General features: G+C 39.0%; 1 protein-coding gene across 9 annotated transcripts in view; it reads right to left on the bottom strand.

Annotated features, from left to right (window-relative positions):
- Nucleotides 1-888: 888 nt before the first annotated feature.
- The window catches only part of Abcg2 (ATP binding cassette subfamily G member 2 (Junior blood group)), a 107,961-nt gene continuing 89,683 nt past the window's right edge, over nucleotides 889-19,166 (bottom strand). For 5 of the 9 annotated variants that reach the window (XM_011241362.1, XM_030255399.1, NM_011920.3 and 2 more), the window contains 8 exons: nucleotides 18,522-18,772; nucleotides 14,982-15,064; nucleotides 10,021-10,110; nucleotides 8,883-9,007; nucleotides 7,519-7,673; nucleotides 3,696-3,785; nucleotides 2,721-2,809; nucleotides 889-1,097 (listed from right to left, as the gene is read on the bottom strand). In XM_011241362.1, coding sequence (XP_011239664.1) covers nucleotides 950-1,097; nucleotides 2,721-2,809; nucleotides 3,696-3,785; nucleotides 7,519-7,673; nucleotides 8,883-9,007; nucleotides 10,021-10,110; nucleotides 14,982-15,064; nucleotides 18,522-18,772 — 1,031 coding nt within the window. In that variant the 3' untranslated portion in view covers nucleotides 889-949. The remainder of the gene's footprint in view (nucleotides 1,098-2,720; nucleotides 2,810-3,695; nucleotides 3,786-7,518; nucleotides 7,674-8,882; nucleotides 9,008-10,020; nucleotides 10,111-14,981; nucleotides 15,065-18,521; nucleotides 18,773-19,166) is intronic. The other 4 variants (NM_001355477.2, NM_001381925.1, NM_001381926.1 and 1 more) reach the window with 1 other exon arrangement.

Here is a 19,166-nt window from a genome sequence, read left to right as displayed (position 1 = left end):
GGGTCTTCAGTTTACAGTGATTCCTTGAACTCTACCTTATCTTGTCTTTTACCTTTTAACTGAGTCAGTTAAAAAAAAAACTCTTGTTAACTGGTAGATGCTTATCTAAATGTTAGAGTGAAGAGAGCTTATGAGTAAGGGGGACAAACATGTCCATACATCAAAACACTTACTGAACTGTAGTGTATAATTTCACTGGCTGGAAACGACTGGGAATTTGCAAATCCCTAAACGGTAGATTTCTTTGCAGTGTAGATGCAGGACCTAGACATCTGTGTCTAGGTAATATTTCTCAAAAGACTCTGATACTCAGATTTTATATCCCTGAGCTATGCCAAAGATGTTAAGGGACCGTTCAGGACTAAAATGTCCTAGAAATGGTGTAAGAACCGTATCATAAGACCCCTAGCCTTCTATTATACCAACAGCCCAAAGTCCCCAACCAGAAAGATAATACATTTTACAATAGGTTCCAGACTTCTAATACAGGTTTAGTATATATATTAGATATCGAATAATAGAAGGCTATAAATTCACAGACTATTCAAGTACCACTCTCCCCTCCCCTACCTGATTACCTTGATTACTGATATTTTAATACAGGGTCCAAACAAGCCTCGACCTACAATCTGCTTCTGCCTCCTAAGTGCCAGGACTACTAGGGATGCCATCATGCCGGCTTCTGCGTATCAGTATAAAAGATGATAAAATATGTATTAGTGACATGTCAGCAGTATCTAGAATTCAAGTCTCTCTCCCTTTTTCAAACTAGAAAGTCTGCCCATGACTACTAACTGATGAGTTCAGTATGTGACAGATAATGTCCTTAGTTTTCAGTGTAAGTTATTTTTTTTACATCAAAATAATAGTGAAGAAAAGAACACTGGATATGGTAATCAAAGTGCCCATATTTAATTGGAGTACAATTAATAGTCCGTTAAAGGGGAAATTAAGAATACTTTTTAAGAAACAACAATTTCAGGTAGGCAATTGTGAGGAAGATAATAATCATACAAGCCAGGGCCACATGATTCTTCCACAGTCCCCAAGGTGACAGTTCGATGCCCTGATTTATCAAGTACTCGTTACCAGTACATCTGAAATTGAAAATACACAAAATTAACTTCATTTCTAGCATTTTTCAAAAATTAATCAATATACTCAGCATTTCTTTTGTTATATAAACCTATTGATTAGCCAAATAAATACTTTCTCTACAAGATAATATGCTAAGCAACTTGTACCCAATTAAGTTTAGTTAATTCTAAAACAATCTAAAAGAGTGTAACTGTTAAGTAGTTTAACAAATTTGGCCATGATAACAGTCTTCACTGTGAACTGAGTTTCTTGCCTCCTCAGATTCACTAATTTTAAACCTGTAACACTTCTGTCTACAAAGGGCAGAAACATTTCATCAACTGCCTTTAGAGCAGCTCAGCTGTAGCCACACCAGGCTCAGTCCTTCACTTGGAGTTTGCTCAGGCACAGAGCGAAGGAAAAAGGTCAGAATGCTACAGCTGTCAAGAAGGGAGCAAGGGCTTCCAGCCAGTCACATCTGTTAGCTCTCGCACTGCAGACACTCACAGCTGGAGGACACTGCTGACAGCCATAGAGGGTAAGTAGATCAGAGCAGGATGGAGTGGCCTTAGTGAATTTACCCTATGTGGCTGCTCTTCCAGTGCATGGTGGGATTCAGCAGCTCCCTAAACAGCCATCCCTCTCTGCTTTAAGAGCAGGTTTCTCCTTGTCAGTATGAACCTTATGTGACAATGAAGCCTGCCAAGGATCCTCCTTCTCTGTACCACTTCTCCTGTCCACTCCCTCCCTCAGGAAAGGAAAAGATCAGCAGGAAGGGAAAGATGCCACACCCAGAGCAAACGCAAGTGAAGTGGGCATGCAAAGAGAAGCTCAAGAAAAAAACTCTCTTCAGAAGTTTCTCTCTTCACAACCAAAAATAGAAAAATCATTCTATTATCAGCAATTATTTCTACAACTGAAGATTCAGGAGACCAGCATTCTTTTGTTCATTAATTTCTGTATTAAAAATCAAACTATTAGCAATTATCATAAAAAAGGATTAACGTTTTAAAATAAGGTCATCTAATTTATTAGGACCAGAATTCTATTTTAATTTTTGAAAGAATGCATTTTCTTATAGGGAGATTTTCAATTCTGTTTACACACACACACACACACACACACACACACACACACACACACACACACACACAGGCCTGTCTTCCATGATGTTCCTAAAGCCATTGGGGAAGCATGAGGTGACAGGGTCACAGTGATCTGGGACTCCATTCTTGCATTCATTGTCCTAGTGCTTATGACCATCTTCTATGCTGGGCTCTGGGTTAGAACCCATTCTAGTTCAGAGACCACAAGTCCCTTCCAAACTATCGAAGCCGTCCATTTATAACCCACAAGTTCTGAAGTGTAAGAATTCAAATTGACATTCAATAAAATAACTAAGGGACTTATAAAATGTCTGAGTCAATATATAGGAAGCATTTTTTATACTAAATATGGATCTAATTGTGATAAGTTATACAAGCTGTTCAACATGCTCATATGAATTACAGTACAGAGAGTCCCTTTACAGACTAGGAAACTAAGACTCAAAAGTTTGACTCATCCCACCTCTAAGTGCAGCAACTATTTACAGCACACCAAAGTAAGACTCAAACATACTGTGACACTGAACACAAACTTACATTGCATAGCTGTTAACACAAGTGCTGTTGTCCGTTACATTGAATCCTGGACAAAACTCTTGTCCCAAGAATTCATTATACTGCAAAGCCTAGAATACACACAAGATCAGAGCATTGTTAATAGTTTTAAATTCCTAAATGTTTCCAAAGAATCACCACAACTATATGCACAAATTTCATCTTTATTGTTATTTCTAAGAATATGCCAAGCTGCATATGTGGGTGTGTACCTGTGCGTGCCCACTAGCCTGCCCTCTCCCTCCCTCCACCCCTCTTTCTACCTCTCCCCCCCCACCCCCAGCACTAAAACAGCTTATGTTATTTTCCCTGGAAATCAAGAAACTTAGGGTTGGGATGTTGCTTCCAATTGGCCAAGAGGAAAGACTAGTGACTATGTCAGAGCCCCCTCATCCTGATTTTATAACCCACAAAGTCTATAACTAAAATAATAAAATGATACTCAGTGAATGCTGTTCATTTATAGTAACAACCTTTCCTTGTTTTCATAAAATTGTATTTATGAAAATCAGAACCCTCATTAGAGTGAATTAAGATGTAGCTGTTTTCTTTGTATCCGGCTAATTGCTAAAGCCAATACAGTTGCTGAGTATTACAGTCTATTTCTCTTCAGATTTGTTTCAATGTAAGCTATGTATAATAGTCCCCTATTCTCTCATTTACTTTCATACTGAACAGAAACAAATTATTTTCATCAATTCGTCAACCTTTCTCCTTTATGTGATTTTCCCCCCACTCTTTGTGTCCCTCCAATAATGGGTGACTCTGAAAAATCCCAGATGACTCTTTTACTCTCCAGTAACAAAGACTAGTAGGAAATTATCATCCACTGTTCCTGGAAGGAAACCTTGGATTGGATAGGTTCATACTTCTGGCTAAGGAAATGACATGGTTAGACTTTATTGTATTGTTCCTAGCTCGGGAACACAGTCACAATGACAAACAAGTATAACTTACTGTGAAGCCATATCGAGGAATGCTAAAGTACTGAAGCCAGGACAGCCAAGGCCCAATGGTTCTGAGATTCACCAAGAGGCCAGAAAAGAGCTGTAAGATGCAAAACCTGCAAGTCAGAACCAGTTCAGTAACTTCCTAACTATAAACAAGACCTCTTTTGAGGCCCCTACAAATGTAACAATATAAGTCTGTAATCAAAACCAGAGAGGTTAAGACAGAGGGATCATGAGTTCAAATTGAGCCTAGACTACTGGGCATGACTACCTCAAAAGAAAGAAAGAAAGAAAGAAAGAAAGAAAGAAAGAAAGAAAGGAAGGAAGGAAGGAAGGAAGGAAGGAAGGAAGGAAGGAAGGAAGGAAAGAAAGAAAGAAAGAAAGAAAGAAAGAAAGAAAGAAAGAAAGAAAGAAAGAAAGAAAGAAAGAAAGAAAGAGAGAAAGAAGAAATAAACTCCCCTCAAATAACCTGCACCTGGTAAATATCTCTGTAAAGACCAAGGCAGTATGAAAACTTCCCAGGTATTGTACCTACTAACAGTCTTGTTTGGCATGTGAGTACTTCTGCAGTAGGTATTTATGGCATTAAAGAAAGGATAATATACCTATCATTAATATTATAGAGTCAACTTATTTGAAGATCCTTAATGGTTTAGAATATATCTTCAATTTTTGTTTAACTGCAATGGATGATCAAGAAATAGAGTCATCCCTTGGTCTCCCAAGGGTGTAGGTTAGGTCCAGGCCTATAACTCAAACTAAATTATGCAGATGTGCAATTCTCTTACTTTTAAGATGGTACAATACCGTAACATAACCTTCACATAACCTGTACACTTTATTCATTTTTATTTTGTGCATATGAATGTTTTGTCTGCATGTATGTAAGCGCACAGTATGCATGCCTGATACCGAGGGAGAACAGAGAGGATATTAGACCCCCTGGAATTACCAACAACTATAAGCCTCCATGTGGTTACTATAGATCATACCTAGATCCTCAGAAAGAGCAGCCACTGGTTTTGACTGCTAAGCCATCTCTCCAGCCCAGCCTTTACACTTTAAATAGACATATTACAAATGTTCAAAGATTACCCACCAAGCGATTCAAATACCTAACAGTACAAAAATTCTAAATAAACGGTTGGTAGACTCTATTATTTATGAGTCAAGGAGTGAATGGATGAGACAGGGAATCCCTATGTAGTCCTGGCTGGTCTAGAATTTCCTATGTAAACCAGGTTCGCCTCAAAATTGCAGTAATCCTCTGGACACTTCTTCCTAAATGTTAGGATTACAGGTTATGTGCTGCCATTATTGGAATATACTGTTCTTTAAGGATTAGCGACACAGGAGAAAATGACGCAAACACATGAGAAAAATGTACATTTTTTTTCTCAGTTGAATCTTTTGATATGGACATGGGAGGCAGAATGCACTAATGTTCCTTTTAATAATCCTGGAAATACAGAACACACTAGAACAATTCAGAGCAGGCATGTTGCAGTACATCCCCCAAAAGATTTGTTACTTCCACAATTTACATTCGATAGTCATAGCTCTAGGAATAATTTTAGGTTTAGAATGTAGGTAAAATAAATCTTCAAAATAAGTAAAGTAATCTTCAAATTAGAACTATTAAGAGCATCTGGAGATATACAGCAGAAAGCATAGCTAATACCTTCATGTAAGCTACAGATGGCTCGGTGGTCAAGAGGACTTACTACTCTAGCAGAGGACCTCATCAATTGGGTTCTCAGCACCTATATTAGATGGATCTAGACCACCTATATGTTTAGTTTCAGAGTATTTGGCACCATCTCTGGTCTTTGAGAGCACTGCACTCTTCGTAGACTCCACACAGAAGCACATACATACACATAACTTAAAAATCAAAATAAATCTTAAGAAAAACATGACTGCCCCAAAGCAGAATCACAGTGGAGATACCAGGAATGGACTGCTCAAGAGGAAAATAGGCAGACTGAAGTTCTCATGAAATATGTTCTAACATACTAAGAGAGCTGGGATATGCATGACAATGACAATGTTGTTGGCCTGCCTGTGCATGTTTAGAACTGTGTTAACCAAGTACTGACTGTATGCGGTTTGATGACTGGCTTTAAAGTCCTATTTATAAAGATTACATAGTAATCAGTCCAAACAAGAATGAAAACAGTGACTGGAGAGATGGCTCAGAGGTTAAGAGCACTGACTGCTCTTCCAGAGGTCCTGAGTTCAATTTCCAGCAATCACATGGTAGCTCACAACCATCTGTATAGAATCTGATATCCTCTTGGTGTGTCTGAAGATAGCAAGAGTGTACTCACATACATGCCTAGTCTGGACTCAGTATGAGAAGATGCATCTAACTCTCAAAAGACTTGAGGCCCCAGGGAGTAGGGAGGTGTGGTGGGGTGGGGGTGGGGTAGGGGTATCCTCTTGGAGATGGGATGGGGGAGGTATGGCATGAGGAAGAGTTAAAGGGAGGACCGGGTGTAGGATATAGACTGGACTTTTAAAAAACAGTTAAAGAATAAAAAATAAATAAATAAAAAATAAAACCTCCAATCAACAAAAAAACCAAGATTTAAAAAAAAAAATCTTAAAAAAATGAAAGCATTCATTTCTTGCTTGAAGGTATTTTATTTATTGGATGAGAATGTAAACATACTGTTATTTTCTACATAGTATATACACAGATAGTTCTAAAATTCAAAAATGAAAGAACTCTAGTAAAGAGGACAAGTGTGTTGATGTGCTAGCTATTCCTGTTTAATGATGTTTAATGAGGGAAAGAAGTGAGAACTGGCCCTTTCAATTTATCTCTTCAGTGCAAAACTGAATAAGATCAGGAATAAGGAAACATTACACAATGTGAAGTAAGTAAATATGTACTGATGGAAAACACTACCAGTCAGAAACCTAGAAAGAAGGTAGGGGGACTTTGAAAGTTTCTACCTTTTTCTTTTTAAAGACATGGTCTCAGGTAGCCCAGGCTGCCCTCAAACTTATTATGAAGCTAAAGATGACCTTATACTACTGATCCCTCTGCCTTCAAGATCTCCCTTGGGCTGAGATTATGAACATACACTACCTGGCTTTGTAAAAATTTGTATGTATGTATGTATGTATTTATTTACTATTTTTAAAACACTTTTCAAAATATAGGAAGGACCTAAGACAGACTCCTTGGCATACACTGTTACACTTTGCAAAAGCTTCACTTTCCCCATTGTGGGAATTCAAACCATTTCTGTTTATTAAACAGGAGACAGCATGAAAGATATGCTGCCATTTTTATGAAGAAGTCAACAATGACTTCTTGTTTTCAAACTTCGACTTATCAAGGTTGTCTAACACCAGCAAGAAGTCTATTTCCCATTTCTGTGCCTTTTCTTTCTAGGATATCAGAGTTTCCCGAGTAACAAGAAATACACTAGGTGCAGTGGTTTCAATGGCAGCCATCTTGAGACAGGGTCTCACTGTGTAGCTCAGGCCTGGACTGAATGCACAGCCACACTCCTGAGTGCCAAGATCACAGACACACACCACATACCAGGATAAAAAACATCGTCTTAAAAATGTATTAGTAAGGACATGTCAGCAAAGTCATAGCAACAACTTAGGTAGTAAAACAGGGACTTGATAGGGCTGACAAGGAAAGCCACTGCCTTCCTGACATTCACTTTATTTCAGCATCTGGCTTTCTGAAAGTTTCAGAGTCTTAGCATAAAGGGTCGTCAAAGCAGGTGTTTGCAATAGATAGAATATATACAGAGAAAGAAGGGTGAGAAGCAGCTCCCCGGAGGAGCACTGTCTGTACTCACCATCATAAATACAAAAGCGATTGTCATGAGAAGTGTTGCTACAGACACCACACTTTGGCCTGTGGCTATGGCCAGTGCCATGGAACTGGCCGTATAAGCCACCATTATAAGGGTAAACATCATGATGAAAAAAGCATCCACCGTCTTCTTCAGTCCTTGGAAAGAAAAGGGGTTGTCAGTGCCACTGCCGTGTATTTGGTTGGTTTGTTGAGCAAATAACACTGTAGACCTTATCATCAGAAGTAATGAGAAAGGGTCACTCATCGTCCAACTCCTCTGGGTCACCAATTCATTGTTCTATTCTGTGTAACTGTATCAGCTACCAGAGTTTTCATTTCTGTGCTTATTTTAAGAGCACTATTTCAGATAGTATGTGGATTCCTTTACATGTAACTAAGATTAATTCTGAATCCATAGATGAACAGCCACAGGAAACACAGCAGGCTCCACGACAACTGCCTTCTCGCACCCATCTCTCAGTGTTTGCGGTAACTACATTAGTGAAGAAACTTGAATCATAATTACATGATCTCAGAGTGGCTTAATATGTAGAGGGGAGGGTTCTTCTATCTCCTACATCTATATCTCCCAAGACATAAACAATGGAGCTAAGTTCTGAAAGTACTTTATAAACTTTAACAACATTACACACACACACACACACAAATGATTATATGTGTGTGTGTCATACAAACTGTAAGAGATGAATATATTCAAAGCAAACACTGAGAGATATGGAGATGTATAGGTAAATGAATGTTTTCTGTTAGTTGAGTTTCCTGCAGTGGAAGAAGGCAGTAATCGTGGGACCAGCTGTGTTTCCTGTGGCTGTCCATCTATAGACTCAAAATTATTCTTAGTTACATGTAAGAAAATCCACAGAACATGTGAAATAGTAGTCTTATATATCTTGTATGTGTGTGTGTGATACAATCTGATGGTTTTAGAACAGTGGCAGAAAGATAGGGCAGGAATCTAAGGGTCTAGATCCCATTCTCATATTCTTTATGAAAAACCACATATATAAAATGGAAGTTTTTAAAGCTCTATCAGTGCTTTGTAAAAACAGAACAGTATATAGGCATGTGCACATATATCAGTGAAAAACTTGGAAATTTTGATGTCACGATCCTAAGGTGGAAGCCTGAGGATAATGCAAAATTAAATCTGTGATTTTTTTTTTAGTAAATAAATAAACCTCCAATATTTTTTACTAAAGAATATACATTAGAATATGAGTAATTATTAAAATTCTTAGATCTCTTTGTATAGACACTTAGAAAACGGTAAATAGAAATATACAGAGAAATTAGCTTCACTTTACATCTGTGACTAGAGGCACTTTCACTTGGTCTGTTACTTACCTAACATGAAGTATAATATACAAGTGAATATAACACTTGGCAAGAACCTCATGGGGAGTAAATCAGACATCACCTTTCCAAAGAAGTAAGAAGACACTCTGTAATATCCACTGATGTACTCATGTCTATAAAAACACAGAACATAGATCCCACATTAGTCTACAAAGGTACAGAACAGAAGATTGGTTTCTTGCTGCTCCACTAGATTTCTAGTAAGGCAGCGCCCACATGCTCCAGGCTGACCCCCATGTCTTCTGCCATCTTAGGGGCCAACTTCTATGCTCTCAGCTTCAGGAGGCTCTCAGACTGTAGCCCACTCTCTTTACAATAGTTCCTCTGGCTGTTATGCAATCCAGCACCTGAAGACCTCCCTCTGGGGAAACCGTGTCTATCTATACACACTTGTTTTGTTTAGAGACTGCTTCTCTGATGCTGGGTTCTTCTGGAGAGCTGTACCTCAGAAGTTCATCTCCAGTTACAGAGGCTTTTCTGCTACTCAGGACAAAGAAGATGAAGCTGTTACTTTCCAAGGTCCTCAGTGCAGCTTCAGCTCATGAGTCCTTTAGCTTCTGCTACTCACATTTTTTTTTAAGCAAAAATTCTTCCTTCCAAAGTCATACCATACAATGTTATAGCATTGCCAGATACCAAATCTAACCTCTTTCTCAAGTTATTCTAAACTCTTCCACCATTTTTGTTGGCAAATATAAAAGTAAAAAAAAACAAAAACAAAAACAAAACTCTCCAACCTTTGAGAGACATAGGTGAAAGGCATGTAGTTGCTCTCTGCCCTACTGACCCACTTCTAGCTGCTGACCCACCTAACTCTTCTGAAGCCCCGTATCAATGTGTGACTAACCAGAAGAAGATACTTTGAGCTCTGCTGTTGTGCTTTCTCTCACAGCACTGAGGTTTCCAAACCACAACCCAACCTTGAAATTCCTCTCTCTGGTTACTTCCTTTTCCATCTTCCCTGGGACTGCCATTTCTCAATACTGTAATCCTATGCATTTTCAAAAATCCATATTGTATAACACAAATATATACACATGTAATTAAACAGACAAATAAGAGACACTGAAAACCCCAAGATGGTATTTTGACCCAATTGTGAATGTGACCAATTTGAGATACTCACATGAAGAGTTTCTTCTCCACTACGAACAGCTCCACAGCTGACACACTGGAAAAACACTGGTTGGTAGTCAGGAAAAACAAAACTCCAGCTCTGCCAGGACAGAATGGGAACAGAAGTACCAGTCAACTCTGGGTACTTAGACTAGTAGTCTACAAATGATATACCACTAACACATCTTTCATTTTTTAATTTTTTTAAAATAACTGTTCTGGTTAACACAGAGAGGGGGCCTAGGGGCTTAGCAGTATAGGTAGCAACCTAAGATCAATCCTTAGTACCACCATGAGAGTGCTGACCCTACAAGTACACCATGGCACATGCACATATGTATATATGTACAGAGAATGCAGAATGACTGCTCCCCCCTAACCAGGCACCAGGCCCCTCCCCTGTGTCTGTAGCCCTGTGGTGGTGACTATGACTCTACTGACTGCATGTTATAGCACACACTGAAGTTCTTGGCCTTAGGTTGTGAACTAACTGTGTTGTTCCCATAAAATTCCTGTTGAGGCAATGATCTCCTAATTTGATGGTATGGGAACATATTTTAGGGCATGTCCAACTGTGCCCTGGCATGCAGCAGAAGACAGCTATCAGTGCAGCAGTTTTAACTTTCAAGTTGATAGACCTGGGAAGAGTCTCAACGAGGAGTCATCCAGACCAGCTGGTTTCTGGGCATGTTTGCTGGGGGACTGACTATCTTGACTATTGACTGAAGTGGAAAACTCACTCTGAGTGCGGGCAGCACCATATCATGGGCCAGGCCCTGGCTTGTGTAGGAACAGAGAATGCCTGCGGAGCCTAGCCCACACGGACCCCTGGGCTAATTCTCGCTCTGCCAGCTGACTCCGGCAGAGAGATATCCCTGTGCTTACCTTCTCTGCTTTTGACAGCAGATGTGATGTTTTAAGGTCAGGCATTGACCTTCCCAAAATAATGTGGACGTTGACCCAGAATCCAAATAATCTTTCTTCTCAAAGTTGCTTTTCAGTTAGGATATTTTATAACAGCAATAAAAAGTAAGACTAGGAGGTAGCCCAACATAAAATTGTGAAATTACTTAAAAACTGGGAACTGAACTCAGGGCCCTAAAAGAGCAGTAAGTATCCTTAATCTCTAAGCCTTCAACAAGGTCCTTAGCCCTAGTTCCTCTGTATATGCTATGTTGGCTTAAGAAATGGCACCGACAATAACCATCAATTACTAGCAACTTTGGAAACAGTCCTGCTATCTCAACCTTCAAGGAAAGTAAAAATATAATGATATATATCTCTAAGAATAGCTCTGTAGAATAATATTAACTGACTATACAGAAAGAAAACTTATTTGACCTGAATGATAGACTTTCATGTTGACTCTTTTGAAAGGAATGTAGCCTTTTCCAGATGTGAAATAAATTCAACTGTCCTTGATAGTAAAATGGGAGTAATACTATCTACCCACTCTAGCCTCCTGATGGGGACCTAAGGCAATGGATGTCAAATGCTGAGTTAAATCTCAATAGAAACCTGTTGTTTGCAATGTATCAATCATGACATGGATAATGACCCAGAGGTCAGTGCTTGTACTAATCACATATACTCACAGCATGACACAACAAAATTATCTCACTGTAAAGCTGGCTTCAGTAGCATGTACTTTTTAGGTTCAGCTACTTGAGAGGCTAAGGCAAGAAAATCAATTAACTTCAGATGAGGAGTTCAAGTCATCCTGGGAATCATGGTAAGACCCCCATTTCAAAAAAAGAAACAAAAAGTTATTATGAAAATATAATTTTCAAGGATGTGCTGGAGAGATGTCTCTGTAGTTAAGAACACTCGACGCTCTTCCAGAAGACCTGAATTCAATTCCCAGCACCCATATGGCAGCTCACAACATCTGTAATGCCTGACTTGAACAATTTGACATTCTCTTCTGGCATCTTTGGCAACAGGTACACACATCATGTGTGTGCATTGATGTATATACAGTCAAAACACCCAAACACAGCCAAATCTTAAAAAAAATTCAAGAATATAATTATGACTGAATCTACGAATTATCATATTAAAGAGTTAACATAAATGAGTCCCACACATGCACTCAACTTCCAAGTTATACTGGCTGGTTTTGTATCAACTTGACACAACCTGGAGTTATCACAGAGAAAGGAGCTTCAGGTGAGGAAATGCCTCCATGAGATCCAGCTGTAAGACATTTTCTCAATTATTGATCAATAGGGGTGGGCCCACTGTGGGTGGTGCCATCCTTGGGCTGGTAGTCTTGAGTTCTATAAGAAAGCAAGCTGAGCAAGCCAGGGAAAGCAAGCCAGTAAGTAACATCCCTCCACGGCCTCTGCATCAGCTCCTGCTTCCTGACCTGCTTGAGTTCCAGTCCTGACTTTCTTTGGTGATGATCAGCAATATGGAAGTATAAACTAAACTATCCCTTTCCTCTTCAACTTGCTTTTTGGTCATGATGTTGTGACTAAGACACACGTCAAATAAATCAAAATATACACATACCTTGTCTCACAAGCAACAACAAACAAACAAACAAACAAACAATATCAATGATGGCCTAGTTGGCCATCACTGGGAAGAGAGGCCCCTTGGTCTTGCAAACTTTATATGCCTCAGTACGGGGGAATACCAGGGCCAAGAAGTGGGAGTGGGTGGGTAGGAGAGTGGGGGAGGGTCTGGGGGACTTTTGGGATAGCATTTGAAATGTAAATGAAGAAAATATCTAATTAAGAAAATAAATTTTAAAAATGTATTTATGAAATTCTTGGGCAAATGGATGTATCTGGAGGGTATCATCCTTAGTGAGGTATCCCCATCACGAAAGAAGTCACTTGATATGCACTCACTGATAAGTGGATATTAGCCCAGAAACTTAGAATACCCAAGATGCAATTTGCAAAACACAAGAAAATCAAGAAGAACGAAGACCAAAGTGTGAATACTTCATTCCTCCTTAGAATAGGGAACATAAAACCCATGGAAGGAGTTACAGAGACAAAGTTTGGAACTGAGACAAAAGGATGGACCATCCAGAGACTACCTCACTTGGGGATCCATCCCATAATCAGCCACCAAACCCAGACACTATTGCATATGCCAGCAAGATTTTGCTGAAAGGACCCTGATATAGCTGTCTCGTATGAGGCTATGCCAGTGCCTGGCAAATACAGAAGTGGATGCTCACAGTCATCTATAGGATGGAACACAGGGCCCCCAATGGAGGAGCTAGAGAAAGTACCCAAGGAGCTGAAGGAGTCTGCAACCCTATAGGTGGAACAACAATATGAACTAACCAGTAACTCCAGAGCTCTTGTCTCTAGCTGCATGTGTAGTAGAAGATGACCTAGTCAGCCATCATTGGGAAGAGAGGCCCTAGGTCTTGCAAACTTTATATGCCCCAGTACAGGGGTACGCCAGGACCAAGAAGTTGGAGTGAATGGGTAGGGGAGCAGGGCAGGAGGAGGGTATAGGGAACTTTCAGGAAAGCACTTGAAATGTAAATACAGAAAATATCTAGTAAAAAATTTTAAAAAAAAAATTAAAAAAAAAAACAAAACAAAACCATGCGTGCATCAACAGATTCTACCAAAAGGGAGAATTCCTACAGAATTAAAAAAAAAATACTTATAAAACTCTTATCTGATAAAGACAAATAGCCCAGAAAAATGAAGGATTCTTAAAACCCAACAACAAATTTTTAAAAAATAGACAAAGGATAAAAATATGTATTTCTCAAAGATTAAATTGATCTTTATTACTAAGAATAAATAACAAATAGTCATGATACAGAATAATTGAAACACCTGTGTGTAACAGCCAAGAATGTAAAATGGTACAGCTGTTCTGGAAGATAAAATTACATTTCCTCAGAAAATTATCACAATTTAGCAATTTCCTGGTAAGGTTCCTGTGCGAATTGAAAACAGGGATGCAAAATCTACCTGTAGAATCGTATTATTCACAACTAAAGAGTGGGAGCAACACAAAATTTCAGGAACAGGTAATTGGATAAACTAGATGGATAGATAGTTAAACAGATAGCTAGACAGGTAGATAATGCACAAACACACATTGTGAACTAAATCAGCCTTATGAAGGCAAGTCTTACTAACTAAGCTGCAAAATGGATTAAGACATTACACTAAGGGATAAGTCAGTCATCAAAGGACAGATATTTACGACTCCACATATAGTAAGTCTCTACAGTAGTCAAATTTAAGGACACAGAGTAGGATGGCGCTTCCCAGAGGGAGAGATGAGGTGGGCACTGAGTAATTACTTAATGGATATGGCGGATGCATTGAAGAAAGTGCTCATCTGCAGTTGGATGTTGTCAGCACAGTAGTGTCAATGTTATTAATGCCATGGAAGTACATACTTAAAACTGGTTAAAAAGATATACTTATTTTTATATGGTTACATCAATACATACATATTTATGAGATTTGTGTGTACGAAAACGCCAGCTCTGCCAGTTTTCAAGTTCCGACTGTGATGGTTTGTATCTATTTGGCCCAGGGAGTGGCACTATTAAGAGGTGTGGCCTTGTTGGAATAGGTGTGTTATTGTGGGCATGGACTTTAAACCTTCCTCCTGGCTGCCTGGAAGCCAGTCTTCTCCTGTTTGACTTCTGAATAAGATGTAGAACCTCAGCTCCTCCTGTACCATGCCTGCCTGGACACTGCCATGCTCCTGCCTTGATGATTATGGCCTGAACCTCTGAACCTGCAAGCCAGTCCCAATTAAATGTTGTCCTTTAAAAGACTTGCCTTGGCCATGGTGTCTGTTCACAGCAGTAAAACCCTAACTAAGAAGTTGGTACCAGGGAATGGGGTATTGCTGTGATAGGCCTGACCATGCTTTTGTTTGGAAGAATGTGGATTTTTGGGACTTCAGATTTGGAAAGCCATGGTAATTTTTATCCTACAGAATGGGGAAAAAATATCCAAATTTACTTACCTATTTTGCATTCCAGCGGCATCATATTTCAGATCAAAGTAAATGGCACCAATAATAAGCCCCAGTATGACTGTAACAATTAACTTTTCAAAAAGAAAAATGAAAGAAAGAATGTCCATTAGAGGTTAAAATGCTTGCATCTTATTATTTTAAGATACATTTACAAAATCCAATCTCATAAGTATTTTAGACAGTAGGTTACAATTGGTTCCTGATAAAATATGGAACAGTGTATGTTACTAGACTACTTTTCACATTAAGCTGAAAATGAAAGCATTTGCTGCCAGGGAACTGACAAGTCAGCAGGGTGGGTAGGCCCTAGATCTACCAGTCATGGCCAGTGAAGTCCCAGGTGACACACTGGGTCCATGTACAGTACATAGGGCAACCTCAAAGGTTGTTTGAGACCAAACCAAAGTTTCAGAGTCTAAAAGCTTTGATCTGTAATGAACTAAGCTTTCCTGCTAATAAACAAAAAGTTTCACACAAGAATGAAAGCACGATGCCTTTTCTGTTAATGTTAAAGATAAAAAAAAAAATTAAAGCACACAGGAATAAATTCTGACAATGGAATTTTGGATGCTAAGGAAGTTAGAGTGAACTGGGCCCCACCTAAGCGAGTTTTAGAGAGTCCATGCCTGTGAAGTGTCACTGTCACAATGAACACAAACGAATTCATCCATCCACCTTGCTATTTTTGGGCGTATCCAAGCTTCTATTACCTGTGTCCTCTCTCATTGCATGTCCATCCACATCAGCAAGCTATGCGCCTATGGTTACCACAACATACCTGAGTTGCTAATTCTCTACATCCTCACATACATATCCATCTGTGCACCTACTCTATATGTGCATCAAGGAGACTGCATCAGGATCACTTTGGAGAAAAATTCTTTTAAAGATGATTCAAACAGCAAGGGGTGTAGTTTGGAATAGTGAGTACTCCTAAAATTATACTTTGGAAGACTACACTTACTTATATATGTGCAAACTATGTACTGATAGAGCTTTCAGAGTTTATTTTATAAGCTTGGCTGGCTTATGAAAGTGGTGCATAATATTATTTATCTAAAGGATTCTATTTATTAATATATTATTCACAGGTAATTTTAAAATATAATATTCGTCTAAAGAAAATGAAATATTCATTTATATATCTTGGATTTTCAAAACTGAAAAAAAATCTTAGTGCTTTAACAGTATCAAAATATAAAGTACAGCTTGAACAGAACTAAAAATAGTTATGGGCATACATTTAATGTTCTATGTAGCAAACACATTTGTATATATGAAAAAAGCCAAGTCTTCTGGTTCAAAAAATGAAGTGTGTGTGTGCATGTGCACATACACACGAGTGTACATGAGAGCAGACACCCAAGGAGGCCAGAAGTGTCAGCTCCTATTGGAGCTTGAGTTAGACATGACTGTGATTTCTCTAATGAGAGTGATATAGTAAACTTTAGTCCTCTGCAAGAGAAGTATATGGTCTTTAACCCCGACGGTATCTCTCCTGCGTGACATACAGTAATTTGTGAAGGCCATATTTGGCAAGAAGCAAGGTAAATTAGAAAAAGAGAATCATGAACTGTGAAGACTGGTGTGGAAATAACATATTCGGGAAAGAATGACAAATCTCTTTGATATTAACGTATAAATTCAGGATGGGGAAACCCATTCTCTTGCTATATTTTTATAACTCTCCTACCTAACCCTAATCAGGCCAAGCTTACAAAATAAGCTCTAAAAGTCCCATCATACATAGTTTGCACATATATAAATAAGTGTAATCTTCCAAATTATAATGTTAGGAGTACTCACTATTCCAAACTACACAAACTACTTTGTTTTATTGTTTGTTTGTTTTTGTTTTTGTTTTGGCATTCAAACTCCCTATGCTCACACTGTAAGTATCACCCTTAGAATGTTTCCTAAAAGCTTTCAGGTTCTAAAACCAACTCTAGTCATCCTTGAAACTTACTGTCCAAATGATTAGCTCCTATGATCCCACCAGTTTCTTACTATGTGTAACTGTTATGGTGGCTAGTCTGGGTCATCAACTTGATATAGCTGGGAAAACTGAACCTCCTCTGAGAAACCACCTCCTTCAGAGTGGCTTATGGACATGTGTGAGGGGCATTTTCTTCATTGCTAAATTATGTGGCTGGGAATCATCCCACTGTGGACAATGCCAATCCTGGGCAGGTAAACCTGGGCTACATAAGAAAGCCAGGCTAGACAAGTCATAAGCAGTGGTCCTTCCTCCATGGTCTCTGCTTCAGTCCCTCCATAACTGACTATAACCTGTACTCTTTTCTCCCCAGAGCTGCATTTCACCAGTGATTTATCACAGCCAATAGAAAAGCAAACTTGAAACAGCTATGCTAAGTCTTGTACCACAGAACAAAGGAGCCTTTCTATGAGCTTTTGGTATTTCTGACTTTTGTATTTTTGAACAAAAGGGAAAACAATAAATTCTTCCAAAATGTTATTGTCTCTTCAGTCAAATGTACTGATTCATTTTTCTTCAAAGTATGTTCTGAGTGACTACAACTAAAATTGTGCTGAAGTTAAAAATTATGAGTTTGAGCTAGGCATGGTGGTGCATGTCTTTAATCTCAGCATTTGGGAGTCAGAGGCAGCTGAATCTCTATGAGTTTGGGGCCAGCCTGGTCTACAAAGAATTCTAGGACAGCCAGAGCTACACAGAGAAATCCTGTCTTGAAAAACCAAAAATCAAACCAAACCAAACCAAAATCAAAAATAAAAAAGAGTTCATAGTCAGCTCCTGATAACTCTATAAGAGACAACAAATATAGCTTACAAATGGATATTAATATTAGTTTTTTTTTTTTTTTTTTTTTTTTTTTTTTTTTTTTTTTAGTTTTTCGAGACAGGGTTTCTCTGTGTAGTCCTGGCTGTCCGGGAACTCACTCTGTAGACCAGGCTGGCCTCAAACTCAGAAAACCGCCTGCCTCTGCCTCCTGAGTGCTGGGATTAAAGACACGCGCCACCACGCCCGGCTTAGACTAATTTTTTTTTTTTAAATAAAGATAACACATTCATTCTAAGATCTTGCAAATATAACCATGTCTGGTTATATGCCAAGTCTAAATTGTGTAAATAACTAACTGGTTCAAACCAATTTCAACTATTTCAAACAAAAGAAAAGATTTGCCGGGTGTGGTGGCGCACGCCTTTAATCCCAGCACTCGGGAGGCAGAGGCAGGTGGTTTTCTGAGTTCAAGGCCAGCCTGGTCTACAAAGTGAGTTCCAGGACAGCCAGGGCTGTATAGAGAAACCCTGTCTCGAAAAACCAAAAAAAAAAAAAAAAAAAAAAAAAGAATTGTTCAAAAAGAGAATTGAAATTGAAACTTCAGTTTCTGTTAACAGAGATACAATGGAGATGACAGAAAGTTATAGAAGGATTAAGTAGAAAGTAAATAAAATCCTGAAATAAGTAGAACAGTAGGAGAAGACCCGTCAAGAACCAAGCTCCTCCTGGTGAATAGTTCCTAGCACAGCTGGCACTTGTTAGATTACCTGAGCAACAGAAGCTTGAGGGTTCCCGAGCAAGTTTTTAAATGAGCGCCTGGCAATCCATCGGAGCTGGTGACAGAAAGAGGTAACATAGACTGGCTCTTTGAAGGCCGATGTTCCTTTCTTTTCCTGAGCTCCTGGAAGTTGATCTAATTCAGCTTTTGTTTCTCCATAGATGGCAGAGTTGATATAAAACTCAGATAAATTTTCTATTACTGGCTTCTCTCCCTTGGAAGGCTCTTCAGTCTTGTTTGCTTTGGATAAATGTAGATAAAGAAGTGAAATATTAACAATTAACAAAAGATGTAACTCATTTTCTATGGTTCTATAATTATATAACCTCTTAATTCTACGTGTGTGTGTGTGTGTGTGTGTGTGTGTGTAAAATACCAGCTGGGCATGTGTTGGAACATGTTCAAGGAACAGAGTCATATAAGGAGAATTCTGAGTGCTTGTGAGAACATCCCAAGAAAACAAGACAAGAGTCGTGTTGCTACTCAGTGCCCCATGTCTGCTTCTCCCTTGGGTTAGCTGTTCTGTTGCATACCAGGCTGGGCTGGAGGGAGGGAAGCTTAGCTGGGCGTGGGGGAGAGCAATGCAGGACTGACGAGGATGTGGACAATGAACATACCTGGCAAAAGCTTTGGA

This window comes from Mus musculus, chromosome 6 (assembly GCF_000001635.26).
Source record: "Mus musculus strain C57BL/6J chromosome 6, GRCm38.p6 C57BL/6J".
Taxonomy (NCBI): Eukaryota; Metazoa; Chordata; class Mammalia; order Rodentia; family Muridae; genus Mus; species Mus musculus.
This window is presented reverse-complemented; position numbering and strand designations above follow the sequence as displayed.